The 26,006-nt window shown below is 43.9% G+C and overlaps 2 protein-coding genes across 2 annotated transcripts in view; one reads left to right on the top strand and one right to left on the bottom strand.

Annotated features, from left to right (window-relative positions):
• Positions 1 to 26,006, top strand: part of LOC113450368 (uncharacterized) — a 51,407-nt gene that overhangs the window by 16,188 nt on the left and 9,213 nt on the right. The window contains exons 5-6 of the mRNA XM_087928470.1: positions 14,172 to 14,181; positions 23,963 to 24,805. Of these exons, the coding sequence (XP_087784596.1) occupies positions 14,172 to 14,181; positions 23,963 to 24,805 (853 nt within the window). The remainder of the gene's footprint in view (positions 1 to 14,171; positions 14,182 to 23,962; positions 24,806 to 26,006) is intronic.
• LOC148126597 (uncharacterized) lies at positions 8,828 to 12,437 on the bottom strand. Its single transcript, XM_087928420.1, has 2 exons — positions 12,339 to 12,437; positions 8,828 to 10,286 (listed from the first exon to the last, which is right to left on the bottom strand). Exons 1-2 carry the CDS (start codon positions 12,370 to 12,372, stop codon positions 9,307 to 9,309), a joined length of 1,014 nt encoding a protein of 337 aa, XP_087784546.1. The 5' UTR covers positions 12,373 to 12,437; the 3' UTR covers positions 8,828 to 9,306.

The following is a 26,006-nucleotide window of genomic DNA, read 5'->3' as shown; positions in this document are numbered from 1 at the left end:
GAAACAAAGGACTTAATTGAAGAGTAGTTAAACCCAAATACGGTCTGATCCAATTTATATGACCCAAAAATTGTTGTAGACCTACCAAAGTTAAAGGATCAGGAAGAACAAATTCCAACTTCAGAGGTGTAATGTGACTCAAGAATAATTTATGACCTAGATAGGCAAAAGGATATTCCTTTTGCAATTTCTCAGGGCTGACTATCAGCCCTTTCTCCTTCAGCATAGCAGTTAAAAGAAGGACAGCAGAATCCATTGCAGCATCAGAAATATTAGCAGCTATCAAAATATCATCCATGTAATGATAAACCTTCCAATCCGGGAATTTATTCCGGAAAGGTTGCAAAACCCAATCTACAAACATTTGACACATGGTAGGACTATTTAACATTCCCTGTGGAAGGACAGTCCATGCATATCGCTTAGCGGGCTGCCCCTGATTTATACTCAAGATAGTAAAAGCAAACAAATCTACAATCTTCAGGGTGCAGAGGAATGGAAAAGAAAGCATCTTGCAAATCTAACACTCTTATATTCCATCCATCAGGTATTAAATTAGGATTAGGTGTCCCACACTGCAGTGGGCCCATTGGCTTTAAAATTGAATTTATCCTCTCAAATCATGAAGAAATCTGAATTTCCCAGATTTCTTCTTGATTACAAAGACTGGAGAATTATAAGGACTAGTGGTAGGCACTATATGTCCCTTTTCCAATTGTTGTTGAACCAATTCATGTAAATGAACTAATTTCTCACTAGTCAAAGGCCATTGATCTATCCACACTGGCTCCTGCTGGAGTAACTGTAATTTTATTAACTCCACAGGTGGGTGTTCAGTCATCATGAATGACAACTGTTGTATCAAACTGTTGCATCAAATCTCTGCCCCTGAAGTTAACGTGAAGGCGCAAAACAATCGGTTGGAAATGTGCAATAGCACTTCCCTGCTTTGTTTTGGCAGAAAGAATCCTCCTACTAACCGTGCGTCTTGAAGTCCTCCGACTCCTCGAACAGACGGTGTAGGATCTGTCGAACCTCCCTAGGCCACTCACTTTCGCTAATCACCGAAACATCTGCTCCAGTGTCCAGCAATCCAATAAACTGTCTGCCTTCAACCAAAAGAATTAATTTTGGTTTCTGTCAGCCTTGACATTTTGCATGATGGAAAACACACTAGACTCACTAAACATATCTGTAGATCCAAATCCACCTGGCGAATTCTATCTGACTCCCCAAAGACAGATATGGCAAAACTAAAAGCTGTGCAAAACAATCCCCTTTTTCAAAGATTGAGGAACAGGTGAATGAACTTGAATTTTGATCTGACCCTCATAATCCGAATCAATAACCCCAGGAACCACAAACAATTTACGCTTATGAGCTGATGATCTAGGAAGAAGAAGACCCACAGAAGCCGGAGGCAACGGTCCATAGAAATCCGTTGACCCTAAACAAACTACATGTGGATATCCTAATTCCAAATCCTCAGCTAATGGAAGATCAATTCCTGCTGAACCTTTTGTAGCTGGTGACCATATTTGATCCCTACCTCTTTCTGGTGGCTCCAACCCTTCGGACATTACTTCACTCTTTAGAGTAGGGAGAATGCCCCGATCCCTGCTTCCTAGTTTTTTCCCTCAGAATGAAGTCTGCACTGATTTGCCCAATGGTATCCTTTCTTACATTTCGGGCACACTGATTTAGGACGAGCACCCTGTCCCAATAATCTCTTTTTTTGCTGACTTTGACCCCCCCCAGGAGCCCGACATTGCGCTTTAAAATGTCCAGGCTTCCCACAATTGAAAAAAGTTTCTTTTTTAGCATTTCCTGCCTGGAGAGCCAGAGCTAAAGTCTCCATGTTAAAAGTCTGACTCCCCACCTTTCTACATGCGTTTATCAAATCAGCGATCTCTCGCTTTCCACACGTAATAAGTGGATTCAGGATCTTTTTACAATCTGCATTTGCCTGTTCTACTGCTAACTTCAAAAGCAATTCATTCCGGGCAAATTGATTGTCAATTTGCCTTTCAATAGCCACTTTCAATCTGCTAATGAAATTTTCATAGGGTTCATTGTTTCCTTGTTTGATGTTAGTAAAGGTCTTCTCACCACCTTCGCCGTCAGGGAGAGTCCCTACGGCTTGTAAAATTAACTGTGGGAGAAGAACGAACCCCTCCTCAGGCATTCCATCTCTCTGTTGATTTAAAGCAACGTCCACACCAATTTCTACTGGATTAAGTTGAATCTCCACTCCAAAATCTACCAAATCATCTCCTGATAATTCCCCTCTATCTGTTGCTTCTTGAATAGCTGCAGTAACTGCATCTACTTGAACTCTTAAAGGCAAACTCTTCTCTTCTGACAAAGTATTTTCAGTGCCTGACAGCCCTCTAGATTTATCTGGAGGTGCTGTCGAGTAACTATACGTGCCGCATTGTAAGGCGGCAAACCTTCTTCGGGGGTGCTAGGAGCGGTTGTTCATGCGTAGCTAATGCATCCATAACCACCCTCCAGGTTAACAAAATTGAAGAAGGGCACGAGGCTCCTCGTGCAAAAATTTCCCTATCTTTCTCCAGCACTCTACTTTAATACTACCTCCCTCTGGATAACACGAATATGTTTCCAAACATACTGTAATAAGTCCTCAATTTCTTTCTTTCCTACTTCATGTCCTCTACTATGAACTCCAAACTTAAAACTATTCCCAGTGATTTCTCTCATTTCCTAAAATGCTTTGTCTGAGCTTTCGAGAAATCTCCCCCCATACTCACGAAAAGAATCTGTCTCCGTCCAGCGAAGAAGATGAGGGCCCAGTCGGCGTCCGCGACGATGAGTATAGGATGCGGGAAACGTATAGCTTTCAAGCTATCACGCCAAAACGTATAGCCTTCCAAACTATCACGTCGGGGTCACCACTTGTGGTGGACTGACAATTGAAAAATGGGAGGCGCAGGGAAGGCGTCTGAGCAATTGCCAGCCCGAGAGCACTCGGGTAGCAGTATTTATTAAGAAAATGCAAATACAAAATCAAAACAATGACTTCAACATTAGCTCAGCAGCATTATCTAGCTAGGCCTCGGCGAAGGTGATAAAATTCCCGTGAGAATATCCAGGCACCAAAGGTCTCATGGAAATGGCTCGGCTAGGTACTGTGAACTCCCACGCACATTCCTGGTCTCTGAGCTTAGCAGACCATAACAGGATCAAACTCTCATCATAAAGACACTACTGCCCTCATGAGGAGCGTTTGTGATACCCCCAGATCTTACAAAGCTGTACAAGAACTTGCAGAATATGATGGATATATTACCACAGTCTCTTCGTGGGAGGGTCGGGGAGGGAATCTGGGCAGGAGGCTCTTCTGAGAGGGATCCGCCTGGGTTTCTCTTCCCCACTCCCCCGAGACTCCCCCCCCCTCCCGGCTTCCTTCCCTCGCCTGGTTAGGAGGGTGGGGGGAGAGGGGAGGAAGGCGAGACCACCGTTGCTGAAGGGCTGCGTGTGGGGAGAGGAGGGAGAGATGCGCTCTTTGCCTCTCAAGCCGCTCCGGAGTCTTTTCCGAGCGAAGGGCCTTGGGAGGAGGCAGCAAAGGCAGAAGACGCCGCAGCTTCAGACCGGGAGCCCATCCCCCGTTCCCCCCCTCCCCTCAGTCCAGAGGGGACTCTCCCCCACCCGGGTTTCATGGTTCGCCTCTCTGAATCCTGTTTTTTTTTCCAGGGGGTGGGAGGCTCCGCAAAAATGGGGGCTCAATCTGGCACCGGTGCAAAGTCCTGATTATTAAAGGCCTGGATGGGAACAGATGCCCCGCCTTTCCTAAGGGGGGAGAGAGAGAGAGTGTGAGTGAGTGAGAGGAGGAGGAGGGCAGAACAGAGAGAGAGAGAGAGAGAGAGAGAGAGAGAGAGAGAGTGTATGTATATATATATATATATATGGATCTTTGGTTGTTCGGGTTTTCTCCCGCGTAAGATTCGAAGTATCTAGGCAACGTTTCGATGAAGTCTCATTCATCATCTTCAGGCTTCTGTCTCCGGCTCTGTGCTTCTCAGAGTAATGGAGATTGCAGCTGCTTCCTCCTTTTAACTGCCAGTGGGGTGGGACTTGATTGGGTGGGGGCTTGGCTGTGTTCTGATTGGGTGGGGGTGTTCTCATTGGTAGGGGGTTTGGCTGTGTTCTGATTGGTTGGGGGTTAGCCGTGTTCTGATTGGTTGGAGCGTGTTCTGTTCAGGTGGGGGCTTGGTTGTGCTCAGGTTAGTCTTAGTTGCTGGGGGATTTGAGCTGGAGAGTTGTGATCTTGCTGTTTGGCTTCTAGTTCGTGGTCCTGCTGCATCTTCATAGTGGGTGTCGGTTTGCTTCATGTATGGCTCAGAGGGGTTTGAAGTGGGTAGTGATGCAGCTGCAGTGCAGCTTCTGGTCCATGGTCGTTTCTCATTTTCTGAATGGGTGGGAGTCTGTTTTCTACATGGAAGTGTGGTGGTGGCATCTTGTGTGGCTCTCATGGGTGTGGGTCCGGTGTCCTTCTTCATGTTAGGTACTCGTCTGTTCATGAGGCGGGTTTCCAAATGGCTGGAAGGCGGGAGGTGTCATCTCGTTTGTTCATGCTGTGTGGGCGTTTTTCTATCTCTATGGCTTCTCTGATTATTCTGCTGTTGAAGTGTTCGGTTTTGGCGATAGTTCTGGTATTTTTAAAATCAATTTCATGTCCTGTGGCTTTGAGGTGTTGGACCAGGGAAGAGGTCGTTTCTTCTTTTTTGATTGAGTTCTTATGTTCTTCAATGCGTGCACTTATTCTTCTGTTAGTTTGTCCAATGTATGTGGTAGGGCAGGCAGTGCAGGGATTTCGTATACTCCTTGGTTTTCTAATTCGATTTTGTCTTTGGGGTTTCTTAGGATGGTGGATATTTTTCTGTTTGTGCAGAATGCTGTTTTGATGTTGTGTTTTTGGAGGATCTTGCTAATTTTGTCTGTGAGTGCCTTTTATATATGGGAGGAGGGCTTTGCCGTTTTCTTGTTCTCTGTCTTGGATTTTGTGGTTGGGGTTTCTTTTTGGATTAGGTGGGTAATCTTCTTTCTTTGGAATCCATTGGCTGTAAGTACGTTGGTGAGTGTGTAGTTCGGTTTTTTGGTGTTGTTCATCGGCTAAGCATTTTGTTCTGGAGATGAGTGTCTTGGCTACGGAATTGATCTGTGCTGGGTGGTGGTGTGAGAGTGCATGTAGATAGCGGTTAGTATGTGTTTTCTTCTGGTAGATGGTGTGTCCTAGGGAGCCATTGGATTTTTTGTATACCAAGACATCTAGGAAGGGAAGTTGATTGTTGGCTTCTGTTTCCATGGTGAATTGTATTTTGGGGTGTAGGCTGTTGAGGTATGTGAGGAAGTTGTTCAGTTTTTCTTTCCCGTGTGGCCAGATTATGAAGGTGTCATCTACGTATCTGAGCCAGAGTTTGGGTTTGTGGTCGTATTTTCTAGAGCTTGTGTTTCAAAGTGTTCCATGTAGAGGTTTGCGATGACAGGTGAGAGGGGTGATCCCATGGGTGCTCCTTCTATTTGTTTGTATTTTTGTCCATTGTAGGTGAAGTAAGTATTGGATAGGCAGTGGTTGGTTAGATCTAGGATGTGCTTGGGGGGTTGTATTTGTTTTGGATGGCTGTCAAGGCTTCTTTTATTAGCACTTGGGTGAAGAGGATATGACATCGAAGCTTACTAGTAGGTCGCTAGGTTGTAAGTTTTGTTTCTTTATGATCTCGATGAACTGGAATGAGTTTCTTACGTGTGAGTTGATGGATTCTGCATAGGGTTGTAGTTGTTTGGCAAGAAATTTGGCCAGGTTTTGTAGAGGTGAGCCTATGGAGCTGACTATTGGTCTGAGTGGGGTTCCTTCTTTGTGTATTTTGGGGAGACCATAAAGCTTGGGGCATCTGGATGATTTTTCTCTGGGTATGATTCCTTGCTGGATTTCTTCACTGATGGGGGAGGCTTTTATTTTGGATTTGGTAGTTTTTTCTAGGTAGGTGGTGGGGTCTGTCTTTAGGGGTTTGTATGTGGGGTCTTGGAGTAGGTTGGTTAACTTGGTTTGGTAGTCAGATGTGTTCATTACCACTGTCGCGTTGCCCTTGTCTGCTGGTAGGATTATTATGCTGGTGTCTTCTTTCAGGTTAAGTAGTGCAGTTTGTTCTTCTTTGGATAAGTTGCTTTTGGGTGGTTTGCTAGTGCAGAGGATGTTGGTGATTTCGAGTCTGATTTTGTTAGCATCATCAGGGTTGGTTTTGGTCAGGCTGGTTTGATGCTAACAAAATCAGACTTGAAATCACCAACATCCTCTGTGTGTGTGTGTGTGTGTGTGTGTGTGTGTGTGTGTGTGTTTTCTGAGGTTCTCGCGGGTATTTGTATGTGGATCTTTGGTTGTTTGGGTTTTCTCCCGCGTAAGATTCGAAGTATCTAGGCAACGTTTCGATGAAGTCTCATTCATCATCTTCAGGCTTCTGTCTTTGGCTCTTGCTTCTCAGAGTGATGTGAGATTGCAGCTGCTTCTTCCTTTTAACTGCTAGTGGGGGTGGGTCTTCTCACATCACTCTGAGAAGCAAGAGCCAAAGACAGAAGCCTGAAGATGATGAATGAGACTTCATCGAAACGTTGCCTAAATACTTCGAATCTTACGCGGGAGAAAACCCGAACAACCAAAGATCCACATACAAATACCCGCGAGAACCTCAGAAAATATAGAGAGCTTCTAAGCAACAAAGGATTTTTAATATGACCAATAACGACCCATAATATTCAGGATTAAAGGAAGGAAGGAAGGAAGGTGAAATCAGAGAATGGAGGGAGGGAAGATGTGATGGCCCTCCAGAGGTTCCTGCTGTACCCTCCCATCTTTCCGAGTCATGCCACAAAAGGAATCCGGAGCCACCAGGGAGAAGTGAATAAAAGAGGGGCTGAAATTCCTCCCCAAATCTCCTCCTTCGGGTTAAATGGCCCCATTGGCCCTTTGGGAGAAACGCATCTCCCTTGCTCCAAATGGTCTGGATGAACCAGCTCCTTCTGGTCCCCCCCCCTCCAATCTCCCCTTTCCTTCTATGGGTCAAGAAGACCCACCCACCCCTTTTTCCTTACAAAGTGGCCCCTGATGAAAATCCCAGAGTAAATTTTGGGCCATTTCTACTGCGCATCCCACTCCTTTCCTCGGGACAGGGGTTGGACTAGATGGCCTCCAGGATCCCTCCCAAATGTTCATCTGCTATCTGCTAACTGGCCACCATCTCAAACTGTCTAAGAATCTGCTCAAAAAAAAATAAAAGGAACACAAAAAGAAGATATCCTAGATCTGAATGAATGAAATATTCTTATTAAATACCTTGTTCATTACATAGTTGAATGTGCTGACAACAAAATCACACAAAAATTAGCAGTGGAAATCAAATTTAGCAACCCTTGGAGGTCTGGATTTGGAGTCACACTCAAAATTAAAGTGGAAAAAAACACTACAGGCTGATCCAACTTTGATGTAATGTCCTTAAAACAAGTCAAAATGAGGCACAGGAGTGTGTGTGGCCTCCAGGTGCCTGTACGACCTCCCTACAACACCTGGGCATGCTCCTGATCAGGTGGCGGATGGTCTCCTGAGGGATCTCCTCCCACACCTGGACTAAAGCATCCCCCAACTCCTGGACAGTCTGTGGCGCAACGTGGCGTTGGTGGATGGAGCGAGACATGATGTCCCAGATGTGCTCAATTGGATTCAGGTCTGGGGAATGGGCGGGCCAGTCCATAGCATCAATGCCTTCATCTTGCAGGAACTGCTGACACACTCTGGCCACATGAGGTCTAGCATTGTCTTGCATTAGGAGAAACCCAGGGCCAACTGCACCAGCATATGGTTTCACAAGGGGTCTGAGGATCTCATCTCGGTACCTAATGGCAGTCAGGCTACCTCTGGTGAGCACATGGAGGGCTGTGCGGCCCCCTAAAGAAATGCCATCCCACACCATTACTGATCCACTGCCAAACCAATCATGCTGGAGGATGTTGCAGGCAGCAGAACGGTCTCCACGGCATCTCCATACTTTGTCACGTCTGTCACATGTACTCAGTGTGAACCTGCTTTCATTAATGAAGAGCACAGAGTGCCAGTGGCAAATTTGCCAATCTTTGTGTTCTCTGGCAAATGCCAAACGTCTTGCACAGTGTTGGGCTGTAAGCACAACCCCCACCTGTGGATGTTGGCCCCTCATACCACCCTCATGGAGTCTGTTTCTGACCGTTTGAGCAGCCACATGCGCATTTGTGGCCCGCTGGAGGTAATTTTGCAGGGCTCTGGCAGTGCTCCTCCTGTCCCTCCTTGCACAAAGGTGGAGGTAGCGGTCCTGATGCTGGGTTGTTGCCCTCCTACACGTCTCCTGATGTACTGGCCTGTCTCCTTGTAGCACCTCCATGCTCTGGACACTACACTGACAGACACAGCAAACCTTGCCACAGCTCGCATTGATGTGCCATCCTGGATGAGCTGTACTACCTGAGCCACTTGTGTGGGTTATAGACTCCATCTCATGCTACCACTAGTGAAAGCACCACCAGCATTCAAAAGTGACCAAACCATCAGCCAGAAAGCATAGGAACTGAGAAGTGGTTTGTGGTCACCACCTGCAGAACCGCTCCTTTATTGGGGATGTCTTGCTAACTATGCTTTCCACCTGTTGTCTATTCCATTTGCACAACAGCATGTGAAATTGATTGTCAGTGTTGCTACCTAAGTGGACAGTTTGATTGATTTGGAGTTACATTGTGTTGTTTAAGTGTTCCCTTTATTTTTTTGAGCAGTGTACTTTTTCAGATTGCTGGGGACAATAATCTGACTTTGTAAACTGCTCAGAGAGTGTGGTAAAACATTGTGGAGTGGTACATAAGTCTAAGTGGAATTGCACATAGTTTCTCCCAAGCATGGATCCTTTTATGAGTAGTAAGATGACCATTCTGAGCAAAACTCTTTCCACATTCCATGCATTTTATTTTATTTGAGTATATGTTTTGTTCATAAACATTTTGAATACAGTATATTGTCAGGGAATATCGTTTATGAAAATGAAAAAAAACAAATATCAACATATATACCAGTAACAATAATGATAGTGTAACAAAATAGTTTTAACTAATTCCTTATATTAGTTTATTTATACTTCCGTTAATTATATCAACATGTTTCTAATTGTCAACCCTCTTTGTATTTAATTCCTACATAACAATATTTCTTCACCTAATCTCTAATGGGAAATAACATTTCATCTACGAGCAAAGGTCTTTCCAAATTCCATAAATTTATATGGCTTCTTTTGTGTGGATCATATTATGAGAAATAAGTTTATATCTATGAGCAAAGGACTTTCCACATTCTGCACATTTAGATGGCTTCTCTCCTGAGTGGATCTTTTCATGTCTTCTAAGTTCATTGCCATGAGCAAAGGTCTTTCCACACTCCATGCATTTAAATGGCTTCTCCCCTGTATGGATCTTTTTGTGGACAGCAAGTCTACTGCTTAGAGCAAAGGTCTTTCCAAACTGCATGCATTTATATGGCTTCTCCCCTGGGTGGATGAACTTATGGGAAATAAGATGACCTCTTAGAGCAAAGGTCTTTCCACACTCCATGCATTTATACGGCTTCTCCCGTGTGTGGATCATCTTATGGGAAATAAGATTATGTTTTTGAGCAAAGGGCTTTCCACACTCCATGCATTTAAATGGTTTCTCTCCTGTGTGGATCATCTTATGTGAAATAAGATGACCTCTTCGAACAAAGGTCTTTCCACACTCTATGCATTTAAATGGTTTCTCCCCTGTGTGGATCCTTTCATGGGAAGTAAGTTGCCTGCTTGTCCTAAAACATTTTCCACATTCCAAACATTTATAAGGCTTCTCTTTTGTGTCAATCAATTTTTGATATGTAAGGAAGTTATTCCCAAGAGAAGCAATGAATGTTCCATTGTAATTTCGTCCGTTGTGTCTTTTTATAGCACCTTCTCCTTTGTTTTGGGTTAAGTCGTGTTCATTTACTTGTACTTTAGCTTTGATTAACTTCACACTTTTTCCAATATATTTTTTCTTTATTTTCTCTTCTTGGGCAAGAAAGTGTTGCATCGGAGCATCAGTGGAAGATGAGCTTTCCTGATTCCAATTCTTTGACTGGTTTCTCTCATGGCTTTCAAATTCCATTTGAATTCCAAACTTATCCGTTCCACCTTTAGCATTGATCACTTGGAACAGTTCACAGGAATCTTGATTCTCCTGCCTATTATTACCTTCAAAACAAAAGGGAAATGAAAATGATAACAATGTTGGAGAAAAATATCAAAGTGTAAAATGTCAAGTGAATTTCCTTCTGAATTTCTCCGAAATTCCATTAGGTTGCATGTTTGCATGCCTATAGTAGTGTTATATAGACAAGATGATTGCTATATTCATGAGTCATGAAAGCTTTGAAAATGTCTAGAAAACATCTCTTTCTTTACAATTATCTCTGTATATGCAAATCTCACTCAGTTTCGAGTTAAGGAATAATCAAGAGAAATATCCAAGGAGGAATTAGGAGAAAACTTACGTTTTATTGGGGTGGCTTAATTTCAGCAGAGACCTGTGCGAAATGAAACAATTTTGAAAGAAGCTCCTTCTTCCCTGGTGTACCTTGGAGAAGCTGATTACATGAATGACAATGTCAACAGCATATAAACAAAATTTGTATAAGATGTTTTACAGGTGGCATTTTCCCCGACAAGAATAGCAAGAATGTTCAAGAATAAATCCCAAAAATGTTGGAAATGTCATCATACACTTGGCTCATATTACCATATGTGGTGGACTTGTGTGGCTGCTAAAATATACTGGAGTAAAATCCACATGTGGTTGGAAAAAATGACAAAAAAACATACAGACTTGAAACCAGAGATATTTTTATTGGGAATTTTACCTGAAATATATAGTAAAGAGTTGAAATACCTGATTGTAAATGTATTAACAGCAGCTAGGATTGTATTTGCTAAAAACTGGAAAAATGAGAAAATACCATTAGGAAGGTAATGGTAAATCATTAAGAAAATATTGGAATGTGCTGAAATGAGTAGATTGACGTTTCAAATCAGAGAACAAGAGGGTAAACAATTTTATAAAATTTGGGATCTTTTCTATCAATGGTTAGACAATAAAGTACAGTAATGAAATATGTAGACTTTTAGAAAATAATAAATATATAAACATGTACTTCTTATTATATCTACAAAATGATTTTAGGAGAGATTAGGGATGATAATATGAACTGTTATAAAATAAACTAAGCAAATTATGGTTATCTTGTAAAACATGAATTAATAAAAGTATAGCCAAATGATTGATTAATAATACTAAGGTATTTAATTTTTGATTGACAATATGAGATTATATGTAATGAAGACTAGGAAATGGAAGCACAAAACAATTTGTAAACCAACTGGCACACTGTATGTACACCTATGGAAGATAGGTTGATGTTTTTATGTTTTGTTTTATGTTTGTTTTTAAAAACCAATAAAATTTAATTTAAAAATATATAATAATAATAATAATAATAATAATAATAATAATAATAATAATAATAATAATAATTTTTTGCTACCCAAAGTCTGATTGGCTTGCAAGGGATCTTTGGCTGGATCTGGTACAGGTGTTGGTTTGCAGAGAACGGAGGCCTAAAGTACTTTAATATGAGATCACCCGTGACCAGTAGTGCAAGATCTTAGGCTACTAATCTCGTGTGATCTCGCAGTGCAGTACTTTAGGTGTGTGTTCTTTTAAGAACTGAGGACTTCACAAGATCCAGGGCAAAAATCTTTGAAAATGAAGAGGGGACTGGGTCTCAAGTACTGGAGGAGGGCTGGACATAACATGGAATGGTTGCTAAGTGAACTGTCATAACTCAGGGATTACCTGTACCCTAGGATGCATGAGGCCTTTGTTCTTGAATTGGATTGGGAGAATGCTCTTCCATGGGCTGAGCGCGAAAGTTCTGTTCTCATACAATTTTGGAGGTTTCAGAGGACAAATGACAACACAGTCCTCTCACACAACCTCGAGGTCACATAAAAGCACACCTTGTTTTTTTTTCAGCCTCCACAGATAAGTTCAAATAGAAATGGAAAAATAGAGATAAGAAATGGCACAGAAAGCATCTAAGCAAAGAGACATTGACTCTTTCCTTCCTTGGAGCACCACAAGGCCAGATCCTTCACCCCTCCAGGAGACAATATCTGATTAGAGGTTTTTAAATTAAAAAAAAACTAATTATAATCTCTCTTCTTGATTCGGGACTACAAAAGTCTTACCCAGAGAGACCATGTTCCTATGGTTTTCAAGCATGACTTCTGAATGCAGCGCTTTCTGGTCAGGATCCAGCTGAGACCATTCCTCCTCAGAGAAATACACAGCCCCACTCCACGCCAGATTGCGGGGGGACGAAAAGGAAGTCCACGCTCCCTTCCAGGGCTGGCATGAACCCCTTGAGTTGCAACTCTCCCCCCCCAAGACTGAAGGGACCCCGTTCCCACTTTCTCTGCTTCTCTGCACCGAACTAGCTCTTGCATCGGGTGAAGTCAAGGGAGACTCTGCCCGGAGACTGATGACACTGCTGAATGGAGGATTCCCATTGGTTGTTCTGCTCCTGCCCGCTCCTAATTCCGAAATTGGAGGAAAACACCTCCCCCCCAATCCAGACAACCCCCCCCCCCAGCCGGGAGCCTCCGCGTCTTCCTCCTCTCTCTTTGGGGGCACTTGTGGGGCGACATCCATGGGCTCTGCTGGGCTCCCTGATGCTGCTGGTGGGGGCTCCTTCCCTTGCCCCACTTCACCCAAGGGGATGAAGAGGGATCGTCGTCTTCCCTTCCTTGTAACTGTAGAGGGGAGGTGGATCGAGGGAAGGCGGACGAACAGAGATAAGACGCAGTGGGACCCCCCCTTGCTGACCCCCACCAATGACTGGGTAGGAGTGGGACCTTCCGGGCCCTGCATTAGACCCGGATCTGGAGCCCCCAAAGTTGGTTGCCTGGAAAGAGGAAGGAGGAAGAAAGCGAAAGAGGGAAACTGAGCTAGGTTCACTCCTGAATCCACAAACGCCACCAAAAGTGGAAGAAAAATAGAATTTTTACAGCCTCAAAAACTTTTCCCCCCTCAGGCTGTGAAGGTCAGGCAAGGTTTGAGCCTCGATCCCTTCCGGGGGTGGGGGGCTCTGAATTTGGGGAGGAGACCAAGATTTCCCCCTCCCCTTCATTGCTCAGTTAGGATCTGGAGGTGTGGGGAGCAACAGGAGGGAATTGATGAAGGGGGGGGGGAGTTCTGAGTTTCTCCCCTCAATTGGCTTCCCAAACCTATCCTTCTTGTGAAAGGGGTTGGAGACCCTCCCTTTGAGATGGTCTTGTGGGGCTGATTTTTGGGGAGGAAGGAGAGAGCCCCGAATCTACCCCAAATCCTAGAAGGGCCAAAGATTAGGGGGAGAGGAAAAGTTGGTAACTAGAGAAAATGGGGGTTGAGGGGAGGGAGGGATTGGGAGACCCCAGAAGGATCCATCCAGATGTCTTAATTGTTTCTCCTCCCCATATCCTCCCTCCAAGGGAGAGAGCGAGGGAGGCATAAGGTGCCTGAGGAAGGGGTTGGACTAGATGACTTCCGGGTCCCTTCTGTTGTTCTGTTCTATGATATCTCCCCTAAAACAGGACTCTGGGTGGCTTGCAGGTTATGACTGAAAAGGAAATATATTAAAGTGTGTGTGTGTGTGTGTGTGTGTGTGTGTGTGTGTTTTCCTAAGTTTTCAATGGTACTTACATGTATGGTATTCAGCTTTGTTCGGGTATTTTCCCAGGTCATTATAGTTGTGCTTTTAAAGTTGTAGCAACGTTTGGGCAGAATCTCATCTGCCATCATCGTCAGACGAACACAATACAGAAACCTGATGATGGCAGATGAGATTCTGCCCAAACGTTGCTACAACTTTAAAAGCACAACCATAATGACCTGGGAAAATACCCGAACAAAGCTAAATACCATCCATCCATATATATATTTATATTACAGTGTATAGATTAAAAATATAAATCTGGAAAAAAAAAACCCTCCAGCCCACAGTGTTTCTTGTGGTCCCTTCAGCCCTGTTAGGTATAACATAGGTCACCTAACGTAGTTTGGGTAAAATAATATATATAAGCTATGATTGTTAGTTTAAGTGTGTGTCACTTTAACTGCAAAGCATGTAATTTTGGGTGTGGTGTGAAACCACCATAAGAGGGAGCAAGACAACCTGATTGATTGCTGACGATTCCCTGACGAGATGCTGACGGTTTGCTGGCAATTACTGACAATTACTGGATTGGATTACGTGCATGGTTTGTTAGCTGCGTATTTCCCTACTGAAGAGTTGCTGAAGGAGGAGAGGAGTTTTTGAGTTATTCATATCTCTCTACTGCAAGGACTGATATTTGTAAGTGTACTGACCTCTCTTTTTCGACACTGGAATTTGCAACTGAATAATCCCTGGACGGACTGAACTAAGTGAATGATATATGGACTGTTTTGACTATGCTTTAACTCTTGCTGGAATAAAACTATTTAATTAGCACTTGTATCTGTTTTTACTGAGTGTAAGCTACACAACGTTTATCTCACACATATTTTGCCTGACTGCCTGACTGCCCTGCAGATCCTGCTAGGGTATATCCCTAACAAGCCCCTCCCCCCATCCTTCCTGCACCTCTTTGGGGGGGGGCACAAAGAAGCCCCTCCAGGACCCCAAGTTCCCGGCCGAGAGAAGGAAGGTCTGCCGGACCACTGAGCTCTTGCCTGGGAGGAGGGAGTGGGGCACAGCAGGAACTGCCCCCTCTTTCCCCCCTTTCCAGACCCCCAAGAATGTTCCCCTCCCCCTGGGACCCCCCAAAGTTCCCCCTCCCTTCCTCGGGGAGGGGGGGCACCTTCCATCAATCTTCAGCCGAGTCCCTCTTGACGGCTTTCTTCCTCCTCCTCCTCGCAGCCCATTTCCTGGCCCAGACGAAGACCGAGTGCCGCTTCCACAACTGGGACGCAGCGGCTGCGGTTTCTGGACAGCCGGGGTGGGATTTTTTTCTTCCTTACCGGTTCTGTGGGCGTGGCCTAGTGGGTGTGGCCATGTGACTGGGTGGGCGTGGCAAGCCCTACGCGGAGACGGCTTTTCCCCCTCACCGTAGTTTCCCTCCATTTCTCTTTCTTAGTTTTGCAATTCCGCTTTTTCTCCAGCCAGCGAAGCGACGCCCTCCCCCCCCCTCCTCCCGCCTTTCGCTTCCCAATGGAGGAGCCTCGTTATGAGGTAAAATTCCCGGACTAGCCATCGCTTTCAGCTTCCCCTCCATTCGGGAACTGCTTTTCTTTTCCTTCAGGGTCTCTTTCCGCGGCCACCAGAGGCGAATCGTTTGGGAAAGGCAGCTGTTATTTATTGAATTAAAGAAATAAAAAGACAAATCAACACACACACAAAAAAAACCCCAATCCTTTTCCTGGTTGGGGCGTCCCTGCCGGTCTCCCACCTTCCTCCCCCCCGCTTCAGGCCGGAGTTAGCTGGCTTCCCCAGAGAGGCTCCCCGTCCTCGTCTTCCGACTTGCCCGGCCGTTTCTGACAGGTTGGTTTTTTTTTGCCCCCTTTCGAGGCCTCCTCCGATCTCTCCGCAGCCCTCAGGGCGGTGATTAGTGAGGGAGGCGAGTTCGGATCCCCCCCGAGAGGCTTCTTCCCTCCGTCTTAACCGACGGTTCCTGGGCAGGAAGTAGAGGAAGGCGGAGAAAGAGCCGCCTCTGCAGTCCTTGACAGGGAGCCATGGAAAGGAGCCTTTCCCGCTACTCCCAAGCCCATAATCCCCGCCCTCTCCCTTCTCTCTCCCAGGCGCTCCTCTTTCCCGCCCTTTCTACCATCGGACCCTTTGCCCCAAGTCCACCAGGGAAAGGGAACTCCAGGCACTTCCCCATTGGTCCACTGGACGGCTGCCTTCCCAGAAGAAGCCACTGGGCCTTGCCTCTAGGGCGCCGCACTCGCTCTGGCTGCAGGAGAGTCTGGCGGGGGGGACAGCCAGACGGGCCCCGGGTGCGGGCAGGATTCTTCCCCAGTCCCACGCTCTCCAGCCGCCCTCTCCATGCTGAGGGAGGGAGGGGAGGGCGGGGCTGGCGGAGACCCAGCAGGATAGAATCCAGAGGAGGAGGAGGCAGAATTCGTACGGGGGTCCCCGAGGGCCCGATCCTGTCTCCAGAGGGGGAGAGAAGCAGGGGTGCCCTCTCCAGCGGCCTCCTTCCCGGGGGTGCTCCTGGGGTGGTGGTGGTGTCTGGGCCCAACGCTGGGAGGAGCTGCTTGGGGCTGCCGGCAGGTTGTGGGAAGCGGGTCCAGGGGCTAAATCCCCTTTCTGATTCTGGGCATCAGTTTTTCTCTCCTTCCCAGATCCGGAACCTCGGAGCCCTTGGCAGCCTTTCAAAGCCAGGATTTCCTCAGAGGGGGAAGGAAAGAAGGAAGGAAGGAAGGAAAGAAAAAAGGAAGGACCAGCAGGGATCTGTCCTGCGACCCCAGAAATGGTCCCGTGAAGGAAGAGGCTCCTGGAGACCCACAAAGTCCCTGGAGCCCTTTGGAGCTGTTCTGCGGGAGAGAAGAATGATGGAGACACCCCCTTTGGCCAAGGAGGGGAGCGGAAAAGGCCCTGCAGCTCTTCAGCCTGAGAGCTGTGGGAAGAGCTGGACCAGAACTGGGCAGAAGATCCTGCAGGAGGGAATCATCCTCAGTTCAGAAGTTCCACCCTGGACCTCCATCCAATACCAGGAGGCTGAGGGTCCCCGAGACCTTTGCAGCCAACTCCATGACTTGTGCAGGCGATGGCTGAGCCCAGGAAAGCACAGCAAAGCCCAGATGCTGGACCTGGTGGTTCTGGAACGGCTTCTGGCTCTCCTGCCCCCAGAGATGGAGGGCTGGGTGAGGGAGTGTGGAGCAGAGAGCAGTTCGCAGGCAGTGGCCCTGGTGGAAGGCTTCCTCCTGAGCCAGGCGGAGGAGCAGAAGAAGCATCTCCAGTGTCAGGTGGGAGACTTTAGGGAGTTCGTAAGGGAATAAATAGAGGGAGTGCTTGAATGCTTCATCCCTCCTTCCCAAACTTCTTCCATGTTCATAATATGAGGCGATTCTCCAGTTCTTGTAGGACATTGTTCCATTGTTTTCTCACCCAGCCACACAGATGGTTATTGAGGGCTTTGAGGTTGTGTTCTGAATATAAGAATCCACTTTATGTTGTGTGACATACATTAATTCTACTTCTTCCTTTCCTCCTCCTATTTGAAGTTCTGCACTGTGGAGATCAGAGATCCTGAGGGAAAGAAGAACCCATCAAATCCCACTGAGGAGCTATTTTTCAGGAGGATCCCTTGGGAAGATCCAAGTCAGGACACCTCAGGAGGTAATGGAAGATCCTCCAATTACCCTTCTTTCTTCCCTTCCCTCTTCTCTTTTATAAAATACCTCCTATTTTTTTAATTATGCATTTTGAAATTATTTATTCCTTACAGAGAAACAAAGAATGAAGTTTTCTAGTTTTTATGAGGAAGATCAAACGGCAGTTGAACCTTCAAATCAAGTAAGAAAGGGAAAGGATACTAGATTTGTATTCTCCCTTCAGGAAGTGAAGTGGGTGTGCAGAGCGCTCTCTCCTTCTGTTTCCCCCCCTTGTTTGGCCTGGATTATTTTTGGGTTCTTCCACAACATGGAGAGCAGAATAGCAGGTTCCAGTTGCTGTCAGCCAGCATAGCTTCCTCTAGTTATCTTGTTCTGCTAGATACTTCTCCAACTTGGGGTTTACAAGAAATTTTTTTTTAAAAGTTCTTGAAGAAATTGGAATAAATTTACCACAGTGGCAGGAACTGCTAGTCACCCTTTTCTTTTTTTGTAATTTTTTGACTTGGAATTGTGAAAGGCTAATGAACAATTAATGAATACGTAGCCACATTACCATTTTTAAAAAGCCTTATTTATAACCTGTAGTTCAAGTATAAGGAAATCGTATTAAAAAATAAAGCAGACTATTAAAATCCAAAAGGAGTTGCCATGTTGAGCATGTAATCATGGTACTTTGGCCTACAAAATAATTTCCAATCTTCTGATTTGCGCCTTGATTAGGAGATTATATTGGGGGTATTTTTTGCAACTGTAGCATAATGCTGACTCACATTTAAGTGGTTGTCCACTAGGACTCCAAGATCCCCGTTGCACTTTCAACTGTTGAGCCAGGTATCACCTGTTCTAGGCCAGCGCATTTGGTTTTTCTTTCCTTAATGTAGAACCTTACATTTCTCACTGTTGATTTTGTTTTGTTAGGTGGGGCCCAAACTGTCGATCCTTCTGTATCTCGAGCTTATCTTCTGGAGTGTTGGTATTCCTATCAATTTGGTCTTCTCTGCAAATTTGATGAGTTCCCCTTCTATCCTCTTGTCTAAATCAATGATTAAGATGAACAGATCTTGCAAATCTTCCTCTTTTGTTCTTTTTTCCGTGTCCAGGAGGGTCTTGTGTCCTTCAAGGACGTGGCTGTGTATTTCTCTGAGGAGGAATGGTCTCAGCTGGATCCTGACCAGAAAGCGCTGCATTCGGAAGTCATGCTTGAAAACCATAGGAATGTGGTCTCTTTGGGTAAGAGTTTTCTAGTCCCAAATCAAGAAGAGAGATTATAGTTTGTTTTTCATTAAAGAAGCATTAATCAGATATTGTCTCCTGTGTGGTGGTCTGGCATTTGAAAAATGAGACGCAGGGAAACGTCTGAGCAAATGCCAGCCCCGAGAGAACTCGGGTAGCAGTATTTATTTAAGAAAATGCAAGTACAAAATCAAAACAATGACCTCAACCTCAGCAGGGCTGATAATAGACTGCGGAAAGTCCCGTGAGAATATCCAGGCACCAAAGGTCTCATGGGAATGGCTCGGCTGGGTACTGTGAACTCTCACCGATATACCTGGTCTCTGAGCTTGCAGATCACAACAGGACCAAACGTCCATCATAAAAGCACTACTGCCCCCATGAGGAGCGTTTGTGAAGTCCCCAGATCTTATGCAAAGCTATACGAGGACTTGCAGAATAAAATATATTACCACACTCCTGGGTGGGAGAAGGAAAGGATCTGGCCTTGTGGTGCTCCAAGGAAGGAAAGAGTCAATGTCTCTTTGCTTAGATGCTTTGTGTGCCATTTCTTATCTGTATTTTTCCATTTCTATTTGAATGTATCTGTGGCAGCTGAAAAGAATGAGTTGTATTTTTATGTGACCTCTGGAGGTCATGTGACTTTATGTGTTGTCATTTTTCCTCTGAAACCTCTAAATTGTGTGAGAACAGAACTTTCACACTCAGCCCATGGAAGAACATTCTGTCAGAGTTTCAAGAAAAACTCAACTCCAATCAAAAAACTCCAAGACAGACATGTTCTCAAAGTTTCTTTTATTAGAGTAGTATAGAATATGAAAGTTCCAGGTTTCCCTCCAATCAGTAAAAACTTACAAATCCACCCCTTGCCCCCATCATTACATCACATTCCCCAATCACCATCTGTCCCAACTTGAGATGTCCCCTCTACTCCTCCTGAACCAGATGCAGGAAGAACATGACCTTGACTGGAATGAAGAATGCCATTATGTCTAACTACATAAGCTGCATGAAATTTCCCCCCTCCCATCTTCCCATGCTCAAGAATGGCAGCGTGGAAGCTTCAGATGCTAACATGGCTTCCAAAGATGACACATCATCCAATCCAATCCAAGAACAATGGATCCTCATGCAGGGTGACTCAGAGGATCCTAGGATTCAGGTAATCCCTGATTTATGACAGTTCAGTAGCGACCATTCCAAGTTACGACCAGCCCTCCCCCAAGTACTTGAGACCAAGTCCCAAAATTATGAGTGTTGCAGTACTACGGACATCATTCACACTTACAAATAACAGTAGAGACTCTACAACATTCACCCTACCTATCCTCCCACCCGACCCAGCTGAGACTTACCGTATTTTTTAGACTATAAAACGCACTTCCCCCCCTCCCCCCCAAAAGTGGAAATGTCTGTGCGCCTTATAGAGGGAATACAGGCCTGTTTTTGGCCTCCCAAACCCTCCGCGCATCCCATTTTCACCCTCCCTGGGATCCAGAAGCACTCTGCAGGCCAAAAACGGGCCTACTTTTGGCCTTACCAACATTGGGGAGGCTGATAATGGGATGCACAGAGGATTTGGGGGCCCAAAATTGGGCCCATTTTTGGCCTGCAGAGTGCTTCTGGATTCTGGGGAGGGAAAAAACAGGACGTGCAGAGTTTGGAAGGTCAAAAATGAACCTGTTTTTCGTGCAGAGTGCACCTGGACACCGGGGAGGGCAAAAATGGGATGTGCGGAGGCCAAAACTTTTTTCCTTGTATTCCTTCTCTAAACCTAGGTGTGTCTTCATAGTCCAGTGTGTCTTATAGTCCAAAAAATATGGTACATTGCAATGATGTGGTGAGCCATTGGTTCCTTTGCCTACTTTGGTGCATTGGCAGAAAAAAGAGGCTTAAAGTATTGAGAGACACGTGAGATCACTAGTGGGAAATCTAGCACTATTGATCTCATGTGATCTTGCACTACATTGCTTTAGGCCTCTGTTCTCAGCTAACCAAGGCCTACATGAGATCCAGGGCTATATGCCTTGCAAAGAGAGGGAAGGCCTCTTCATTTTCAAAGATTTTTGCCCTGGATCTCGTGCAGTCCTCAGTCCTTAAAGGAACACAGGCCTAAAGTACTGCAGTGCGAGATTACGCGAAATTAGTAGCCTGAGTTCTTGCACTACTGGTCTCACGATCTTGCACTAAAGTACTTTAGGCCTCTGTTCTCTGTGAACTGACACCTGTACCAGATCCAGACAAAGAGCCCTTGCAAGTGGATCGGACTTTGGGGCAATGAAATAGCCATTGAAGCATCCCAACCTTTCCAGTCTCAGCGTGAAGAGCGTTTACAAGGCAATGGGCAGCTTCAAGCAAGGAATTTATCTCCAAAATATGATTGCTGGGATCAAGGAACAGGCCGAGTGGGGATCCCACCTGCCAGATGGACACCGTGGAACAGCTGCTCCAAGATACACCTGGGAAGAAGGAGCTTGTTTCAAAATTGTTTCATTTCTCACAAGTCTCTGCTGAAATTAACCCACCCCAATAAATCTTAAATTTTCTCCTAATTCCTCCTTGGATGTTTCCCCTGATTATTCCTTAACTCAAAACTGACTCTGAGCGAGATTTGCATATATAGAGATAATTGTAAAATAAGAGACGTTGTTGTAGATATTTTCAAAGCTTTCATGACTCACAAATATAGAAATCATCACACCACTGTAGGCATGCAAACATACAACCCAGGGACGGGATCCGACCGGTATAACTGCCTGTTCTGGCGATCTGTGTTGCATGCGCATGCACGAGTGCAATTTATGACCTGCTGAACTGCCCAGACAGCTGAGCAGCGCTGCGTGCAAGTACGCAGTTGTTGGAAAATCCCTTTTTTCCTGCTTTTTCACTCACAGCTGTGTCGCGCAAAGCAGCTGCAGTTGAAAAAGCAGGAAATAAAGGTCATATAAGAGCCTGGGCGGGCAGGTGAGCCAAAACAACAGCAGACATAGAACATGTTCTATGTATGCTCTCTGTCTGCTACTCTTCCAAACTCCCGGAAGAGGTCAATGAGGATAGAATAAGAAACTATTTAGATAAAATGAAAGAAAAAGTAATTGGGGAAGAGATGAAAGAATTATTAAACAAAGATATTACTTGGTCTGAATTGAAAACAACAATTGAGAACCAGAAAAATGGTAAAGCTCTGGAGCCAGATGGGATCCCAGGGGAATTATATAAGGCAATAGGTGAACTAATAGGACCCCTTATGGTGGAAGTTTTTAATGATATCTTATGGGCAGCCAGAATGCCGGACTCATGGAGGGGCGCATTGATTTCGCTGATCCCAAAGGAAGATTTGGACCCCCGATAGATACAAAGCGATAAGCCAATTTCCTTGTTAAATACGGATTATAAAATATTTGCTTCTATTGTTGCAAACAGATTAAAAAGCATTTTGAATGATTTTATTCATCAAGACCAAAATGGATTTCTCCCAAACAGACAAATCAGACATAATTTAAGAATAGTACTAGATGTCCTGGAATTTTATGAAGCTCATCCCGAAAAACAAATAGCCCTTATGTTTTTAGATGCACAAAAGGCCTTTGATAACCTGAATTGGCAGTTTTTAATCCAAAGAATTTATAATATGAACTTAGGCACTAAATTCAAAAATATTATGACTACTATTTATGATACACAACAGGCGAACATCACGATAAATGGGGAATATACGGCCCAATTAAAATAGAGAAATGATTCAGACAGAGTTGCCCGCTCTCACCCCTGCTCTTCATATTATCATTGGAAACATTACTAACATATTAGACAAAATCCAGACATAAAAGGATTAAAGGTTAAGAAAGAAGAATATAAGCTGTAAGCGTTTGCAGACGATATGATTTTTTTTATTGAAGAGTCAATTAAAAGAGGACAAAAATTGATGAATAAATTAGAACAATTTGGAGTAGTTGCACGATTAAAAATTAATAGAAAATGAAATTAATGACTACAAATCTAACAGGAAAACAGAAGTTAGAATTAGAAAAGGTCGTGGGACTTCAAGTGATAAAGAAAGTTAAATACTTGGGAATATGGCTGACAGCACATTGCAAAACACTAAAGGAAAATAATTATGACAAACTATTGCAAAAGGTAAAGGAGGATTTAGAAACATGGGGTATACTGGAACTCTCATTACTAGGTAGGATTGCCATGATTAAAATGTCTATTATACAGTATTTCAGACAATACCAATTAAAGTACCCAAAGAATATTTTGAAGAACAGAACTATCGGTTCTATAGAGGTGGACAGAACTGGTAGAATCCCACCCCCGATACAACCTAATGATGTTTTCTGAGAAATTCAGAAAGAAATTCACTTGACTTTCTACACTTTGATCTTTTTCTCTAACCTTGTTATCATTTTCTTATTTTTATTTTTAAAAAACCAAATCCATCTTTCAGTTACACAGTGTGTCGATTGGGTACATATATCTTGTACACATATTAATATTTTGTATACATTTCTTACTAAGTTTACATTCATATTACGACCTATTCAACATTATATATCATTATAACAATATTATTTAATTTCTACACTTTATATTCCAACCATTTATAAAATAAATCCCATATCATATAGTATTCAATTTCTTCTTGTTCTCTAATTGCCAATGTTAATCTCATTTCTGCACGTTCCAATATTTTCTTAATCACCTTTTCCTCCATTGGAACCTTTTCATTTTTTGAATTTTCAGCAAATACAATTCTAGCTGCAGTTAATATATGTATAATTAAATATGTTTTTTCTTTATTATAGGCCTTGTTATCATTTTCATTTCCCTTTTGCTTTGAAGGTAATATTGGGCAGGAGAATCAAGATTCCTATGAATTGTTCCAAGTGATCAATGCTAAAGATGGAACAGAGAAGTTTGGAATTCGAATGGAATTTGAAAGCCATGAGAGAAACCAGTCAAAGAATTGCAACCAAGAAAGCTCATCTTCCAGTGAGGCTCCAATGCATGACTTTCTTGCCCAGCAAGAGAAAATAAGGAAAAAATATACTGGAAAAAGTGTGAAGCTATTCAAAGGTAAAGTACAAGTAAGTGAACACTATTTAACCCAAAACAAAAGAGAAGATGCTATAAGAAGACACAACGTACAAAATCGCAATGGAACATTTGTTCTTTCTCTTGGGAATAACTTCCTTACATCTCAAAAAGCAATTGACACAAAAGAGAAGCCTTATAAATGTTCGGAATGTGGAAAATGTTTTAGAACAAGCTGGGAATTTAGTTCCCATGAAAGGAGCCACATGGGGGAAAAGCTCTACAAATGTATGGAGTGTGGAAAGACCTTTGCTCATGGCAATACACTTACTGTCCATAATAGGATCCACACAGGGGAGAAACCATATAAATGCATGGAATGTGGAAAGACCTTTACTCAGGACAATGATCTTAAAAGGCACAAAAAGATCCACACAGGGGAGAAATTGTATGAATGCACAGAGTGCGGAAAGACCTTTACTCAGAACAGTAGCCTTAAAAGCCACAAAAAGCTCCATACAGGAGAGAAACCATTTAAATGCATGGAGTGTGGAAAGACCTTTGCTCAGGACAGTAATCTTAAAAGGCACAAAAAGATCCACTCGGGAGACAAACCGTTTAAATGCATGGAATGTGGAAAAACCTTTGCTCAAAGTAGTCATCTTATTCTCCATAATATGATACACACAGGAGAGAAGCCGTATAAATGCATGGTGTGTGAAAAGACCTTTACTCAGGGCAATGATCTTAAAAGGCACAAAAAGATCCACACAGGAGAGAAGCCGTATAAATGCATGGAGTGTGGAAAGACCTTTACTCAGAGCAGTAGCCTTAGAACCCACAAAATGATCCACGCAGTGGAGAAACCATATAAATGCATGGAGTGTAGAAAGACATTTGCTCAAAAAGGTCATTATATTTCCCATAAGATGATCCACACAGGGGAGAAACCATTTAAATGCATGGAGTGTGGAAAGACCTTTGCTCATAGCAATGGACTCAGACAACACACAAAGATCCACTCAGGAGAGAAACCATTTAAATGCATGGAATGTGGAAAGTCCTTTGCTCATAGATATAAACTTATTTCCCATAATATGATCCACACGAAAGAAGCCATATAAATGCATGTAATGTGGAAAGACCTTTGCTCATAGATGACATCTTATTTCCCATTAGAAATTAGGTGAAGGATTGTTGTTATGTAGGAATTAAATACAAAGAGGGTTGACAGTTAGAAACATATTGATATAATTAACAGAAGTATAAATAAGCTAATACAAGAAATTCAGTTAAAATTGTTACACTATCATTATTGTTACTATGTTACTATGTTGATATTTGTTTGTTTTTTTCTTTTGCTTTTTCCTAAATGATATGCCCTAACAATACACTGTATTCAAAATGTGTATGAATAAAAATAAAACATATACTAAAATAAAATAAAATACCATGCATGGAATGTGGAAAGAGTTTTGCTCCGAATGGTCATCTTCTCCTAAAAGGATCAATGGTCGGGAGAAACTACATAGCAACAGCAATTCCACTTAGACTTATCTACCACTCCATCATTTATTTTTATTTATTTTTATTTGTTTGTCAATTGCTTACAAGATACAGGTATACGAATAAACATAGTTTTGAATACATGAGATGGATACTTATAAGAAAAATAAAAAGAAACAATAAGACAGGGACAGTAAGCAACATTTACCACACTCTCTGAGCAGGTTACAAAGTCAGCATATGATCCCCAGCAATCTGAAAAAAAGTATATAGATTCTTAGATGGTGGCCAGATAGCAGATTAATAGAGTTGGGAGGGATCCTGGAGGCCATCTAGTCTAACCCTTGTCGAAGTTCTCCAAGGAAAGGAGCGGGAAGTGGAGGACCCCTTGTCATCCAGTGCAGCGGCTCTTCCCACGGCAGAATCTACCCATGAAATTAGCACCCACCTCTCTCTCTCTCTCTCTCTCTCTCTCTGTATGTGTGTGTGCGCGTGTGCAGAGGAATATGTGTCGAGGGGGAGGAAGCGGTTTTCTCGGACTTTTAAGCTGTGGGGGGGGGGGCAGAGCGAGCGGAAGCACCAATGGGAATTCCCCCTGCTCCGGCGTCATCGGTTTCCGGGCAGAGTCCTTGGTGACTTCACCTGAAGGAGGAGGGAGAGTTCAGGGCGAAGACTGAAAGTGAGAGGGAGGGGATCCCTTCAGTGCTGGGGCGCTGGAGCTCAAGGGGGATTCGGGCAGGCCCTGCGGGGGACCCCCCACTTTCTTTGCTCTCTTCACCATTCTC

Source organism: Pseudonaja textilis, chromosome 2 (genome assembly GCF_049901715.1).
Source record: "Pseudonaja textilis isolate UNSWEBS1 chromosome 2, rPseTex1.2, whole genome shotgun sequence".
Lineage (NCBI taxonomy): Eukaryota > Metazoa > Chordata > Lepidosauria > Squamata > Elapidae > Pseudonaja > Pseudonaja textilis.
Note: the sequence above shows the minus strand (reverse complement) of the source record. Positions and strands in the feature narration are given on the sequence as shown.

Excerpts from the sequence above, each read along its gene's own strand:
- LOC148126597 (XM_087928420.1), bottom strand. The coding sequence starts at position 12,372 with ATGCTTGAAAACCATAGGAACATGGTCTCTCTGG. Across the intron at positions 10,287-12,338 it reads TAGGAACATGGTCTCTCTGG|GTAATAATAGGCAGGAGAAT; the intron begins GTAAGACTTTTG and ends TTTGTTTTGAAG.